This window comes from Salmo salar, chromosome ssa28 (genome assembly GCF_905237065.1).
Source record: "Salmo salar chromosome ssa28, Ssal_v3.1, whole genome shotgun sequence".
Lineage (NCBI taxonomy): Eukaryota > Metazoa > Chordata > Actinopteri > Salmoniformes > Salmonidae > Salmo > Salmo salar.
In genome coordinates, this window is record NC_059469.1 from 16,426,193 (window position 1) to 16,442,156 (window position 15,964).

Sequence of the window (15,964 nt, forward strand, 5' to 3'; positions counted from 1 at the left end):
GTGAAATGTCAGAATAATAGTAGAGAGAATGATTTATTTCAGCTTTCATCACATTCCCACTGGGTCAGAAGTTTACATACACTCAATTAGTATTCGGTAGCATTGCCTTTAAATTGTTTAACTTGGGTCAAACGTTTCGGGTGGCCTTCCACAAGCTTCCCACAATAAGTTGGGTGAATTTTGGCCCATTCCTCCTGACAGAGCTAGCTGGTGTAACTGAGTCAGGTTTGTAGGCCTCCTTGCTCGCACACGCTTTTTCAGTTCTGCCCACAAATTTTCTATAGGATTGAGGTCATGGCTTTGTGATGGCCACTCCAATACCTTGACTTTGTTGTCCTTAAGCCATTTTGCCACAACTTTGGAAGTATGCTTGGGGTCATTGTCCATTTGGAAGACCCATTTGAGACCAAGCTTTAACATCGTATCTGATGTCTTGAGATGTTGCTTCAATATATCCTCATGATGCTATCTATTTTGTGAAGTGCACCAGTCCCTCCTGCAGCAAAGCACCCCCACAACATGATGCTGCCACCCCCGTGCTTCACGGTTGGGATGGTGTTCTTCAGCTTGTAAGCATCCCCCCTTTTCCTCCAAACATAACAATGGTCATTAAGGACAAACAGTTCTATTTTTGTTTCATCAGACCAGAGGACATTTTTCCAGAAAGTACGATCTTTGTCCCCATGTGTAGTTGCAACCCGTAGTCTGGCTTTTTTATGGTGGTTTTGGAGCAGTGGCTTTTGTACCCGTTTCCTCCAGCATCTTCACACTGTCCTTTGCTATTGTCTGGGATTGATTTGCACTTTTCGCACCAAAGCACGTTCATCTCTAGGAGACAGAATGCATCTCCTTCCTGAGCGGTATGACGGCTGCGTGGTCCCATGGTGTTTATACTTGTGTACTATTGTTTGTACGGGTGAACATGGTACCTTCAGGCGTTTAGAAACAGTGAATTATAAGTGAAATAATCTGTCTAAACAATTGTTGGGAAAATAACTTGTGTCATGCACAAAGTAGATGTCCTAACCGACTTGCCAAAACTATAGTTTGTTAACAAGAAATTTGTTGAGAGGTTGAAAAACAAGTTTTAATGACTCCAACCTAAGTGTATGTAAACTTCCCACTTAAACTGTACAGATCACTACTGATATCAGGGATGTCCTGATGGGGCTGCAGTTCCATTTTAATGATGGGGCATAGTCTAGTGTTTAGAGCGTTGGACTAGTTACAAGATCAAATCCCCGAGCTGACAAGGTACAAATCTGTCGTTCTGCCCCTGAACAAGGCAGTTAACCCACTGTTCCTAGACCATCATTGGAAATATGAATTTGTTCTTAAAGGTTAATGTATGTAACAAAATAAATTGTCTCATAGTAATTTCAAACTGAACAAGTACATACACTGCGAAATTGTCACTTGACAGGGCTGCTGACTGCAGCCATCCTTTGTTGATTTTTCATCAATGTTTGGTATAGGTTGCCCCCTTGTGGACAGTGTAGAACAGACTCTTAAGTAATCAACCAGTGACTATACTTGGAGGAAGAAAGTATGCTTTTTCAAACAGGGCCAAACATTTTTCAACAAGACCAGAGCTGTCAGTCTCCCACCTGTGTTGTTGTTTACTTCCTAAGGTGACAGGCTATAACAGTGATTAAGGTAAGCATTGCCATCCGTGTTGTTGTACTTCTAAGGTGACAGGCTATAACAGTGATTAAGGTAAGCATTGCCAAGATGATCCCAGCACAGTCTCCCACCTGTGTTGTCGTTTACTTCTAATACACACCCTGTTTTTTGTATAGGTAAGCATTGCCAAGATGATCCCAGCACAGTCTCCCACCTGTGTTGTCGTTTACTTCCTAAGGTGACAGGCTATAACAGTGATTAAGGTAAGCATTGCCAAGATGATCCCAGCACAGGGAAGGATAAAGAAAAGGTTATTGGAGGCTGTATGAAAACAAACTCAAAGGCCCCTGCAACTCAATGTTTGTGACGGTATCTGGAAAATAGCAGAGGTATGGCAAAATGTAGATTGTGTCTCGTTACAGTGAACCCACTGACCTTCCCACAGACTGACCCACACCCCTGGGTCTGAGGCGTATACTATTGAGTGGTGTGTGTTCCGTTAAACAATGTTGTAGAGAGAAACAAAAAAATACAATTTCCATTGGAACATTCTGTAATGTTCAATTCACTCCCCTGAACAATGGAGAATGTGGCCTGTTATAGTCACAGAGAAATGTATTCTGTGCAAGTGAGTGTACTCATGGTTCCCTCTACTTTTTTCGTGGTGGGAGGATGAGCAGTCGATGGTGACTGCAGCTGCTGGAAATGCCAGTTCCACAGAAACCTGCCAACATGTGTACACAAGGACAAACCCAAACTTCAGCCTTTATTCTGCAAAGAACCTCGCCTTACCAGTACAAGAAGCTTGGCAGTGTGGCTTGAAATTCTCTTTCGGGATTTCCTCTAGGCCAATGTGATGATCATAGAAAGTAACCACAGAGACTAATCAACACCAACACACACTCAGCTTTACATAGAAACAGCATGATGAGTACTGGGCTGGACAAGAAAATATAAAACAGGCAGGATAAAGTGCTTCACTTTATTAATTAGGCTACAGCAAGCACTTAGACACTCATACAGATGTCTGTCTGTAGTAGATAGCACCAGTGGCAATGATAATGTCCAACAACAACTCACTCATGTAAGGAGACCACCACAGAGTAGTAGACCCCTCAGTAAAGTGCTGGAGTACATACATACTGCATATAGTAGTACCACAGTGGGTGGGCCATTGGATATGTAGGTGTGCTTTATGTATGGCACATTTCAAGGTGTACAGCACAGGGACAATGGTATGGATTGGGTCCAGAGCCCAAAGGATCTTTACCCACATCTGCCACATCCTGAATCCCAGTAGGATGAAGTTGCTCCTGGACACAAAACTGGGGTAAGTTTATTCTAGATTTGAGCCTATGGGCAACTTCTTCCTGGATCCTACCCAGGGGCTTGTTCCAGTGGGGTAACAAGGGTCTGGGGTGGGGTGAGGTCACGTAGATCCTGGTTGACCTCTGGTCTGCAGACTGCTGAAGTGGGCCTCCCTCAGGACACTGTTGATGTGGTCATAGGGGGTGTCGTTGCCATAAAGACTCAACGAGGAAATGGAAGGGTCTTCTGGCAAGGGTCTGAGGAGACCCTGGGACGTGCGGTTCTTCGTATATGTGCTGCCTCCTCCCGTTGCCCTCTCAGGACTACTGATACCACTACTGCTGTCACTACTGGACGACTGGAGCACAGAGAGAGAAGAACAGGTATGACTTACAGAAAATACTTGTTGCCCAAACCATCACAAGTATGTGTGTGTGCGTGTTCTGTCACCTCAGAGTCCCAAACGTCTTGGCCCAGCTTGGACACCATGACGTGACCCTCCTGACCCCCTCCTGACCTTTTGGCCTGGGGGTTCAGCTGGTCCCCCTCATTGTCTCCACCACGCCGCCGCTTCCTGTACACAGTGAGAGTGAGAGAGGCCAGGGAGTAAAAGTGAGAGAGTGACCATCTTAGAGAGAAATAGAGGAAGTTTGTGGTCTGTGTGGCTCAGTCGGAAGATCATCGTGCTTGCAACAACAAAGGCCATGGGTTTGATTCCCACTAGTGCCACCCACACTTCAAATGTATACTTTAAGTCCCTTAGGATAAAAGCATCTACTAAATGGCATATATTATTAGGCCTATTTTGAGAGGGCAGGTGTATGTGTGAGAGAACACCAAGCACCCAAAATAGAGAGAGAGGCGATCTCAGGCACCGCCTAGTTACAGGAGCAGACGTGCTCAAATTATCAGCCATGGGTATAACAACGTATTGATCAGTACACAGGGTAGAAAACAACCAAGTAAGATATTAAACTGATACGGTGAGATCAGTTAGCTGTATTTGTCTCTCTTGTAGGCTAACAGTCACTGAGGTCGATAGTAACTCAATAAGGCGTTATTGTAAGAAAGAAACTCACCTGTTTTCTGTCAACATTTGGGAGACGATTGTCTATGGCTTCTTTTTAGTGAGAAAGACGTTCGTTAAGGCCCCTGCTCTGGACACGTCTGAATGAAAACAACTTCTCTCCCTGGAAGCTTTCAGCCTGGCAGAAAATCTATTATCGTACGCACAGCAGCTCTCCCCAAACTTACCGCACAAGCTCAGTCAGGGCATTCTGATCTATCTGAATGCTAACGTTAGCTTGTTGAATAGCCTCCCTGCCCTGGTTAGCAAGGTAACAACCCTTGACTGGTTAAGTCTTGAGAATTGGGCATTCACTGTCACTTTCCCTGAATATGGATGCCAATTGTGTCAGTAAACTAGCATCTCTCTCAGTTAACGTTATGCAATGAAGTCTATTTCCAGGCTCTCTCTGCTAGAGTTGGCTACCGTTCACCGTTGTTAGCTAGCTAACGTATAGCCTACGCTACTTTGCTAACCAGCTAGCATAGAAAACTGTATAAACTATAACGAAACAAGTGAGAGATTCCTCCAAACTGTCAATGTAACTCGAGTGTTGATAGTCTTATTTGAGATCAGTCAAACTATCATTCCGTATTGGTGAAATGACAGATCCGAAAGAAGTACAGCACCAGGAATCCAAGCTAGCGAGTGAGCTGCTGCTAGGAAAAAGACCCAGCTGATAGTATTTACTTGACGTTCGATGACGTAACGATCCACTTGAAGCAGAAATCAACCGAATGCCATCTGCAAAATCTACAGTACCTTTTGCAAATCACATGTAATACCATTTTTTTATATATATATATATATATATAACTAACCATCATTGTTCTATCTACCTGGGTCACCGAAGAAAAATAATGACTGTGTGTCATATGTGTTACTGGTGGTTGCAAAAGTTGACATTTAGAAGTTATTTTTATTCCTCCACCAGTTCTGGAATTATAGGGACCATAATTCGATTTCTGCATAGTGCAGCTTTAAAGACAATAGACAAAAACAAAAAAGTCAGGAGGCTTTCCCAGCTAGCACATTTGGTTCCTTGGAAGTTGTGGGAACGTATGTTTTTTGTTTGATGTTGGTTGTGGGAACGACGTCATGCATTTTCCGACTGGTAAAACCTATATATAGTTTTAAACATTCTGAGAACAGAAGTGAACATTTTGTCTGGGATTTTTTTTCTTCAGTTGCAGGAATGTTCTGAGAACGTTTTACTCTGGTTCCCGAAAGTTTTATTAGCGCTCTGAGAACGGGTATTATAGGTTCTTTGGAGATTTATAATAACTTCCCTAAACATTTTATTGAATGTTTCAATAAGCCTTTTAATAACACTGCTATCTTATTTTGGGCTAACTCCAAGCATAGATAGGACCAATGGAAATTAATTTCCTTATGCATGAATCATGCAAACCCATTTATTGCGACCCTGCATCAATCTTCTGTATCCCTGGAATTAGTCCACTTAAAAAAGGTCACACAATAAGTTTTGTAGTGATTCCTATGTTGTTGATGTAAAGAATATTTATTGGTCCGTGGTGTGTAATGAGGAGCAAACCAATGCTGCACTTCACACATTTATGAAATTGCTTATCCCAGTTACTAATAAGCATGCACTCATTAAGAAAATGACTAAAAACTTAAATCCCTGTGGATTGATGAGGAATTGAAAAATTGTATGATTGAGAAGGATGAGGCCAAATTAATGACAAATAAGTCTGGCTGCACAACTGATTGGCAAACATATTGCAAATTAAGAAATCCTGTGACTAAACAGAATAAAAAGAAACTACACTAACAAAGATAAATTAGATAAAGAATGATAGTAAAACAACTTTGGAGCAACTTAAATGACATTGTTGGAAAAAAGTCAAACTCAGCTCCATCATTCATTGAATCAGATGGCTCATTCATCACAAAACCGACTGATATTACAAACTACTTTAATTTCAATTTTTTCATTGGCAAGATTAGCAAACTTAGGCATGACATGCCAGCAACAAACGTTGACACTACACATTCCCCTCAGGAGACAGAAAAGATTTGGCATTGGTCCTCAGATCCTCAAAAAGTTCTACAGCTGCACCATCGACAGTATCCTTACTGATTGCATCACCAGGCGGTGTCAGAGGAAGGCCCATAAAAATTGCCAAAGACTCCATTTTAGTCATAGACTGTTCTCTCTGCTACCGCACGGCTAGCGCCAAGTCTAGGTCCTAAAGGCTTCTTGACAGCTTCTACCCCTCCACCCCCATTTTTATGCTGCTGTCACTCTCAGTTTATTATCTATGCATAGTCACTTCACCTCTACCTACATGTACATATTACCTCAATTAGCTCGACTAACCTGTGCCCCCGCACATTGACTCTGTACCGGTACCCAAAATACTTTTCTTAAAACTGCATTGTTGGTTAAGGGCTTGTAAGTAAGCATTTCACTGTAACGTCTACACCTGTTGTATTCGGCGCATTTGACAAATACATTTTGATTTGATTGTAATTTTGAATTCCATAAAGTGAGCATGGAAGAGGTGAAAAAATTATTGTTGTTGTCTATCGACAATGACAAGCCACCGGGGTCTGACAACTTCGATGGAAAATTACTGAGGATAATAGTGGATGATATTGCCTACTAGAAAGTGTGTGCCCCCAGGCCTGGAGAGAAGCAAAAGTGATTACGCTACCTAAGAATAGCCCCCTTTACTGGCTCAAATAGCCGACCAATCAGCCTGTTACCAACCCTTAGCAAACTTTTGGAAAAAATTGTGTTTGACCAGATACAATGCGATTTTACAGTAAAAAAAATTACAACAGAATTTCAGCACGCTTATAGGGAAGGACATTCAACATGTACAGCACTTACACAAGTGACTGATGATTGGGTGAGAAAAATTGATAATAAAAATATTGTGGGGGCTGTTTTGCTAGACTTCAGTGAAGCTTTTGACATTATCGATCATAGTCTGCTGCTGGAAAAACATGTCTTATGGCTTTACACTCCCTGCTATATTGTGGATAAAGGGTTACCTGTCTAACAGAACACAGAGGGTATTCTTTAATGGAAGCCTCTCCAACATAATCCAGGTAGAATCAGGAATTCCCCAGGGAAGCTGTCTAGGCCCCTAACTTTTTTCAATCTTTACAAACGACATGCCAATGGCAGAAAGAGGAGGAAGGGAAGCACTACTAAGGTACACAATAGTACCTTTTGGTAGACAGAAGGTAGAAAGGAGGACCAAGGCACTCTTCATATAATTAATTAAAATGCCCTTATTTGAATGGCATGTTCAATATAAACAAAGTTTTAAAAATCTGATGCGTTTCGGATGCATGGCCTTCGTCGGGGAGTACAAAGAAATAATACAATATCCTCTTTTGAACAGCTTTTCCAATTAGCCCTAATTTGAAGAGGGAGTGGTTACAAAATTGATTGGACACACCTAGTAAGCAATACTATACACATTAAAAAGTGAAAGACTGTAGCTATGTTATCCAAAAATTCAACTCCAAGCTAGAAGTATCAGAACGCCTAGAAAGGCAGTTCTAACCTTAAATATGACTGGGAGAAGTGTCAAGAATAAGAAAGCAATATATTCCATATTACACTAGAACACAGCAAACATAAACAACAGTCTAAACATAGCTGAGGGCAATTGAGCAAAATGTCCCCTAGATGATAGCAAATGGACCTATCACGACCCTACAGGAAGGGTGAGAAATCCATATCTTCATTTAAACCAGGGTACTTAGTGGCCTGTAGTTTGCAAATGCAAAAACATTCCCTTTGGATTAGCTGTTTAAGACGGCCCCCTTTTCTAATTGAGGCCGGAACATGATCAATACCCATAGCTTGAAGGGAAGCAGGGTTGCCATGGTGTAAGGACTTGTAGTGCCTTGCCATGGGGTAGTCTTCATTGCCTACCCGTATGGCGTACTTGTGTTCCGCTAAGCGGTCTTGAAGGCTTCTCTTTGTCCGTCCAATGTAGAACACCTTGCACTGTGGACATTCCAATCTATAGATGACATGAGTGGTTTTGCAGTTAATGAAATGTTTAACTTAATACTCCATTTTATAAGCGGTGTCCACAAAATACTTTTCCTCTGCAATATTGCTGCAATTGTTGCACTGGTTACATTTTAAAAGAGCCCTTGGGTTTGTGGTCAAGCCAAGTTTTTTGAGAGTCACCAGGAAGATAGCTGTGGACTAATTTGTCATTTAGGGTAGGACATCTCTTAAAGCTTGTGAGTAAGCTTTGAGTAAAGCCAGTGTGTCTATGTATGCGGATAACTCATCACTATACACGTCAGCAACTACAGCGACTGAAATGACTGCAACATTTAACAAAGAGCTGCAGTCAGTTTCAGAGTGGGTGACAAGGAATTGGTCAGTCCTAAATATTTCTCAAACTAAAAGCATTGTATTTGGGACAAATCTTTCACTAAACCCTAAACCTCAACTAAATCTTGTAATAAATAATGTGAAAGATGACTAAACAGCTAGGAGTAACCCTGGATTGTAAACTGTCATGGTCAAAACATATTGATACAACAGTAGCGAAGATGGGGAGAAGTCTGTCCATAATAAAGCGCTGCTCTACCTTCTTAACAACACTATCAACAAGGCAGGTCCTACAAGCCCTAGTTTTGTTCGCACCTGGACTACTGTTCAGTCATGTGGTCAGGTGCCACAAAAAGTGACTTTTTGCAATTGGCTCAGAACAAGGCAGCACGGCTGGCCCTTGGATGTACACAGAGAGCTAAAATTAATAATATGAATGTCAATCTCTCCTGGCTCAAAGTGGAGGAGAGATTGACTTGTATTTATGAGAGGTATTGACATGTTGAATGCACAAGCTGTCTGTTTGAACTACTAGCACACAGCTCGGACACCCATGCATACACCACAAGACACGCCACCAGAGGTCTCGTCACAGTCCCCTAGTCCAGAACAGACTATGGGAGGCGCACAGTACTACATAGAGCCATGACTACATGGAACTCTATTCCTTGACAGCAGCTAATGAGGATCCATAATAAATACAAATACTGCACCACCAGGATGGAACAAGCATGCCATGTTTTTTTATGCATACAAAGCTGTTCATTTTAGTGTATTCAACCATAACCCATTTCAAAAGGAAACAAGCACTCATTAGTGGCCGATTAGTGGGCGCAGCCAACACACCTGAACACACTTAACAATATAGAGGAGAGAGTCTTGTTGATGCTGAGATTAATGTTCTCTGTACATTACTAAGGTGTTCTTTTGGTTTTATGGAACAGTTTCTTAACGTTCTCAGAACAATTTGGGAACATATCTTTAAATAGAACCATGAGGAAACGTTACGCTGAAATACTGAGATTCCCACAAAAGAATGTTGTTTCTTAATGTTCTCTGAAATTTTTGAGAGCATCCCCAATGTCAAACCAGTTGGAGAACATTACCAACATTGAACGTAAATGTAACCATGTTTGAACCTTTATGAAACGTTCTGTTAAAATAATGTAAAGTTCCTTAAATGTGCTGAGAATGTTCCAAAGCCAAGCAACTATCCTGCAACATTCAGAGAAAGTTGTGGGAAGGTTGTATGCAAAATAACCATAGTACAACCAACCTCTCACCAAGCTCGGAGAAACATATGGTTCTCACAACGTTATGTTTCAGCTGGGTTTAGTTTCTGTTGTCTGAGCCCCACATATAAGGTGTGTCTTACCTGTGCAGTCTTAGTCTCACTTGTCGCTGAGCCATACAAGGCTCTGGAAGATGTTCTACGGTACAAATATTAAACATTTTACATTTACATTTAAGTCATTTAGCAGACGCTCTTATCCAGAGCGACTTACAAATTGGTGCATTCACCTTATGATATCCAGTGGAACAACCACTTTACAATAGTGCATCTAAATCTTTTAAGGGGGGGGGTTAGAAGGATTACTTTATCCTATCCTAGGTATTCCTTAAAGAGGTGGGGTTTCAGGTGTCTCCGGAAGGTGGTGATTGACTCCTTCTCAAACCCTAACCAATGCCATTAGGAGGGGGGTACAGTGTCTAGGCCTTTAGGGCAACTTCATCCTACTCTAACTTCACCTTGCGTCACACCTGTGTCCTCCCCTCCCCTCCACCTGGCTGCTCCACAGATGCAGGTGATCCAGCACCCCCGTATACACTTCGCACTGCCCTTGTGTCCAGCCGCTGTGACCTGACTGATCGCTACTGTAAGTACAGCCGACAAGAGCGGAGGCTCCTGGAGGAGGGTCTCCATCCGGGGGACGGGTCCTGGTTCATCACTGTACTCCGACTGGATCCCCTCGCACACAGAGGAGCTGCTGGACTTCTAGTTTCTATAGCAACCCCTACCGCAGCAACACCTACCGCAGCACGCCCGTCAAGGGTCACAGTACTATCTACACATAGACCATCAGTAGGTGGGTCCACAATCTCTCTCTGTCGTCTCTCAAGCCCTATGGCCTAATACTGTACAGAGATACAGTTTCCCTGTAGTGGCAAGATCCTCTGAAAATAACAGTGACTCAGATGCCATAAGGTGGCGCACCATGTACAACAAACTAATTTGTGTGTGATTGAGCTGAGCTGACCACTACTGTTGATCCACACACAGCAGCTACTGTAAGTGACCGGATAGGGCATACACTACCAGTGGATCTCCTAGTTTTTCTTTCCTTCTGAGCCAGGCACAAAGACCACAGAAACAGTATTTGGGGCTACAGTACAAACATCAGAATGTTCCATTGAACCCATTTTACAGAGCTACAGTGGAGGAAAAAAGTATTTGATCCCCTGCTGATTTTGTACGTTTGCCCACTTACAAAGAAATGATCAGTCTATAATTTTAATAGTAGATTTATTTGAACAGTGAGAGACAGAATAACAACCAAAAAATCCAGAAAAACGCATGTCAAAAATGTTATAAAATGATTTGCATTTTAATGAGGGAAATACGTTTTTGACCCCTCTGCAAAACATGACTTAGTACTTGGTGGCAAAACCCTTGTTGGCAATCACAGAGGTCAGACGTTTCTTGTAGTTGGCCACCAGGTTTGCACACATCTCAGGAGGGATTTTGTCCCACTCCTCTTTGCAGATCTTCTCCAAGTCATTAAGGTTTCTAGGCTGACGTTTGGCAACTCGAAACTTCAGCTCCCTCCACAGATTTTCTATGGGATTAAGGTCTGGAGACTTGCTAGGCCACTCCAGGACCTTAATGTGCTTCTTCTTGAGCCACTCCTTTGTTGCCTTGGCCGTGTGTTTTGGGTCATTGTCATGCTGGAATACCCATCCACGACCCATTTTCAATGCCCTGGCTGGGGGAAGGAGGTTCTCACCCAAGATTTGACGGTACATGGCCCCGTCCATCGTCCCTTTGAGGCGGTGAAGTTGTCCTGTCCCCTTAGGAGAAAAACACCCCCAAAGCATAATGTTTCCACCTCCATGTTTGACGGTGGAGATGGTGTTCTTGGGGTCATAGGCAGCATTCCTCCTCCTCCAAACACGGCGAGTTGAGTTGATGTCAAAGAGCTCCATTTTGGTCTCATCTGACCACAACACTTTCACCAGTTGTCCTCTGAGTCATTCAGATGTTCACTGGCAGACTTCAGACGGGCCTGTATATGTATTCTTGAGCAGGGGGACCTTGCGGGCGCTGCAGGATTTCAGTCCTTCACGGCGTAGTGTGTTACCAATTGTTTTCTTGGTGACTATGGTCCCAGCTGCCTTGAGATCATTGACAAGATCCTCCCGTGTAGTTCTGGGCTGATTCCTCACCGTTCTCATGATCATTGCAACTCCACGAGGTGAGATCTTGCATGGAGCCCCAGGCCGAGGGAGATTGACAGTTCTTTTGTGTTTCTTCCATTTGCGAATAATCGCACCAAATGTTGTCACCTTCTCACCAAGCTGCTTGGCGATGGTCTTGTAGCCCATTCCAGCCTTGTGTAGGTCTACAATCTTGTCCCTGACATCCTTGGGATGCTCCTTGGTCTTGGCCATGGTGGAGAGTTTGTAATCTGATTGATTGATTGCTTCTGTGGACAGGTGTCTTTTTTACAGGTAACAAGCTGCGGTTAGGAGCACTCCCTTTAAGAGTGTGCTCCTAATCTCAGCTCGTTACCTGTATAAAAGACACCTGGGAGCCAGAAATCTTTCTGATTGAGAGGGGGTCAAATACTCATTTCCCTCATTAAAATGCAAATCAATTTATAACATTTTTGACATGCATTTTTCTGGATATTTTTGTTGTTATTCTGTCTCTCACTGTTCAAATAAACCTACCATTAAAATTATAGACTGATCCTTTCTTTGTCAGTTTGTCATGCATCTCTGTGTGCCTGGCAGACATCTCAGCTTGGATGTCAGCTCACAACCTCAACCTCGACAAAACAGAGCTGCTCTTCCTCCCAGGAAAAGCCTGCCCAGTCCAAGACCTCTCCACCACAGTTGATAAGTCCACATAGTGATGGGGAATCGAAGCATCCTGAAGCATTGACGTTTTCCAGCCAAGTGTGCCGAAAATAGGTTCATTACTCAAGGCTTTAATCAACAGTGTACACTAGTGGCACCTGCTGGTCAAAAGATTATTATAGATGACTTACCACACCCGTAGCGTGTGCGCAGCATAGTCTTTTTGTCTTCTACCAAACCAATACCAATCCAATCAGGTGGTTGTTAGACTAAACAAAGCTTCGGACGTCATTGATCACGTGCTTCTGATAAAGTGATACAGGCATCGGAACACTGCTTCTAAGTACACTGCTTTGCGTGCCTTGGAACTCCGGCATAAGAGGTAACATCGCTAAATCCATGGTGTCCCCCTTCCAGAGTTCAAAGAAACTTGGCATGACCCTGGACAACATCCTTTAGTTCTCTGCAAACATCAAAGCAGTGAGTCGCTCTTGCTGGTTAATGCGCTACAACAGGTGTATTCAACTCTTACCTTACAAGGTCCAGAGCCTGCTCGTTTTCTTTTCTACCTGATACTAAATTGCACCCACCTGGTGTCCCAGGTCAAAATAAGTCCCTGATCAGGGGGAATATCAAAACCCTGCAGCTTATCCAGAATGCCACAGCCTGCCTGGTGTTAAACCTTCTTAAGTTCTCCCATGTCACTCCACTCCTTCAAGGTGGAGCAATTACAGATCCTGGAGCATTGACAGGTTTTTCACTGTCAGCTTGTGGATTTGAACTGGCGACCATTCGGTTACTGGCCCAATGCTCTAACCGCTAGGCTACTTGCTGCTTCCACATTTATGCCTATTCCTACCCTATGTTTGCCTCCAGATGGTCACCCATGAGATAGGGCAAATCTTTGGGGTGAAGCAATGCCAGTGGCTGCAGTGTGTCATGCAGGGCTCCAACCACCTGGAGGAGTCAGACACCCAGCCCCTGGACCCCTGCCTCTGCAAGGTAAGCACATCATTTGCATAAACTTTGATACACTACTATATTCTGTAGCCTGGTTGCAAGTCTATTTCCCATGGTACAGTATAATGGGGTGACTTGTCTCTCTCAGGCCTTGCTGCGATGGATGGAAGAGGGAGTAGCTAGCCATGGACACCTCACTGTCTCCCAGTCTGACTCTGAGCCCCATTGTCCCAAACCCACCATGGCCTTCCAGACCTCCAGACAGTGGCAGATTTACCTCTAGATTCTAGAATGGTCACACTGCGGAAATAGATATGACTGATGAATGTACACAAGGATGAGATAAAGATCCTAGAATGTACATTTCTATTCAAAGTACTTTACTGACTTTACACATTATTGTGATATGTTTTATTTGTCCAAAAATATCGTATGACTCTCACATTATTTAATTGTCTAGAAAACAAACAGTTAAGATTCAAAAGTAAATACAACAATGTCATGATTTGTCATTCTCCTGCACGGTAAAAATGTTATTTAACCAAATGCTTAATCAGCGTTATTCTGCCAGTTGAGTGGACTTCAAATGGATAACACATTTGCTCAAATGCTTGAAGAGGGGATGCCCCTAAAAAGCGACTTCTCGTTTGGAAAATTGCCTATGTTTCATCGATATGAGTCAAAAACATTTATTCTAGTGTCATAATTGACTACAAAGTGTAAATAACATAATTTTGGTCAGAAAGTAAGTCTTGTCCAAAATTGAGATTTGCGAGATGATAAGAAAAAATAGTATGTCACAGAAGAAAGGGTAAGTAACAGTTTTCTGTGGATTGTGTTTATTTTAATTCTGTCCACAGCTGACAGCACCCAAGTAATTTTCAATTCAGAGTGCAGCTGCAAGTGATCTGATCATAATGCCCATGGTCAATTTGGTTTGACATTTGATATCCCTATGGAGCTAGTTAGGGACCATCAGTAAATTACACAGTGTACATGGGACAATATTGTACAAGGTCAATAGCTCCAGATTTCAATGACTTAACCTCAAACCAACTAGAAATTCATATACAAATATTGAAAGCATTTAATGAGACAACAAAATATGTGCAACATGAAAATGTTGTCCCATTTACATTGTGTCATTTATTGACCGTCGCTAACTATACCCAGAGATGGGCTATCCAAAGTCAAACCAATTTTGCTATGGTCGCATACCAACCAGCTGAAGCTAATTGGCTAAATCGTTTAGCTAACTTTTCCCACTTGTGAACACACACAAGAGACATCCACGTCAAATCACGTCCCACGTTTTAAATTCAGTCATGGCTGCTATCATTTCTTAATTAGCCAAATCTAAAACGAGGCCAAATCAGGAAGAGCAGTCACCCTTTAAAGTTAGTTCACTCAACAAACTCGAAGTGAGCTGAATTTTAAAAAAGCTTTTTGAGTAAAATGTCAAATTCATGTTTGCCTTTGGAAGGCAACACTGTATGTTGGTTCAGCTATATGCCCAAATGTTGAGCAAACTCCCAATCCTATTGCAGCTAGTTGCCTTACAATTGTACATTGATTCAACAAACTCTCCTTTAAGTGAGCTGAATTTGAACAAGCTTGTTGAGTAAAATTATAAATGTATGTTTGCTCAAAACCACTCAACCATGCCCATCATTATCACATTTCCCAGCATGCAATATCGCAGGTTGAATTTCAGAATATTTTGTTTCAATACCTGTTTGTGCATGTTCATTGATTTGGTTGATTAATCTTATGATACATAAATAACATTTCTAAAGTAATTCAATCTGTTAGTGGTTGGACTTTTTAGACCCATTACTGAGGTGGCTGTTCCAGTTTATATGATTTAGGTAGTCTCAATAAACAATCTTACTTATGCTGGCAGTCATTCTGAATGCAGTTTGCAGGTGATTAAAAGTTCCAGTAGTTGGCTATCCTTTGCAAGTCAGCATAATGTGAATTGCAGATGTGGCCTGTTAACATGGAGTTTCAAACCACTGTGTTAGTGTGTAATTAGGCCCTCAAAGAAAGGCCTTGTGATTAATGTATTGTCATTTTTCCTAGTGTAAAATGAAACTATGCGAATAGGGTAGAATACATTTTCAAGTTCAATTGTATCCTGAACAAAAATATAAACTCAACATGCAACGATTTCAAATGTTTTATTGAGTTACAGTTCATATAAGGAAATCAGTCAATTGAAATAAATGAATTTGGCCATAATCTATGGATTTCACATGACTGGGAATACCGATATGCATCTGTTGGTCACAGATACCAAAACAAAATTGGGTGCTTGGATCAGAAAACCAGCCAGTATCTGGTGTGATCTCCTTCGCATAGAATTGATCAGGCTGTTGATTGCGGCCTGTGGAATGTTGTCCCACTCCTCTTCAATGGCTGTGCAAAGTTATATTTGAAATTGTCTAGAACTGGAACACGCTGTCGTACACGTCGATCCAGAGCATCCCAAACCTGCTCAATGGGTGACATGTCTGGTGAGTATGCAGGCCATGGAAGAACTGGGACATTTTCAGCTTCCAGGAATTGTATACAGATCCTTGCAACATGGG

General features: G+C 42.3%; 2 protein-coding genes across 2 annotated transcripts; one reads left to right on the plus strand and one right to left on the minus strand.

The window, feature by feature from the left end:
* Nucleotides 1–2,591: 2,591 nt before the first annotated feature.
* LOC106589608 (protein FAM104A) lies at nucleotides 2,592–4,686 on the minus strand. The gene is made up of 3 exons (XM_014179791.2): nucleotides 4,011–4,686; nucleotides 3,382–3,505; nucleotides 2,592–3,289 (listed from the first exon to the last, which is right to left on the minus strand). Exons 1-3 carry the CDS (start codon nucleotides 4,025–4,027, stop codon nucleotides 3,053–3,055), a joined length of 378 nt encoding a protein of 125 aa, XP_014035266.1. The 5' UTR covers nucleotides 4,028–4,686; the 3' UTR covers nucleotides 2,592–3,052.
* An 8,593-nt stretch (nucleotides 4,687–13,279) lies between these two features.
* LOC106589209 (archaemetzincin-2) lies at nucleotides 13,280–13,673 on the plus strand. Its single transcript, XM_014178930.2, has 2 exons — nucleotides 13,280–13,415; nucleotides 13,522–13,673. The coding sequence occupies exons 1-2, from the start codon at nucleotides 13,290–13,292 to the stop codon at nucleotides 13,654–13,656; spliced, it is 261 nt and encodes an 86-aa protein (XP_014034405.1). The 5' UTR covers nucleotides 13,280–13,289; the 3' UTR covers nucleotides 13,657–13,673.
* Nucleotides 13,674–15,964: the final 2,291 nt, after the last annotated feature.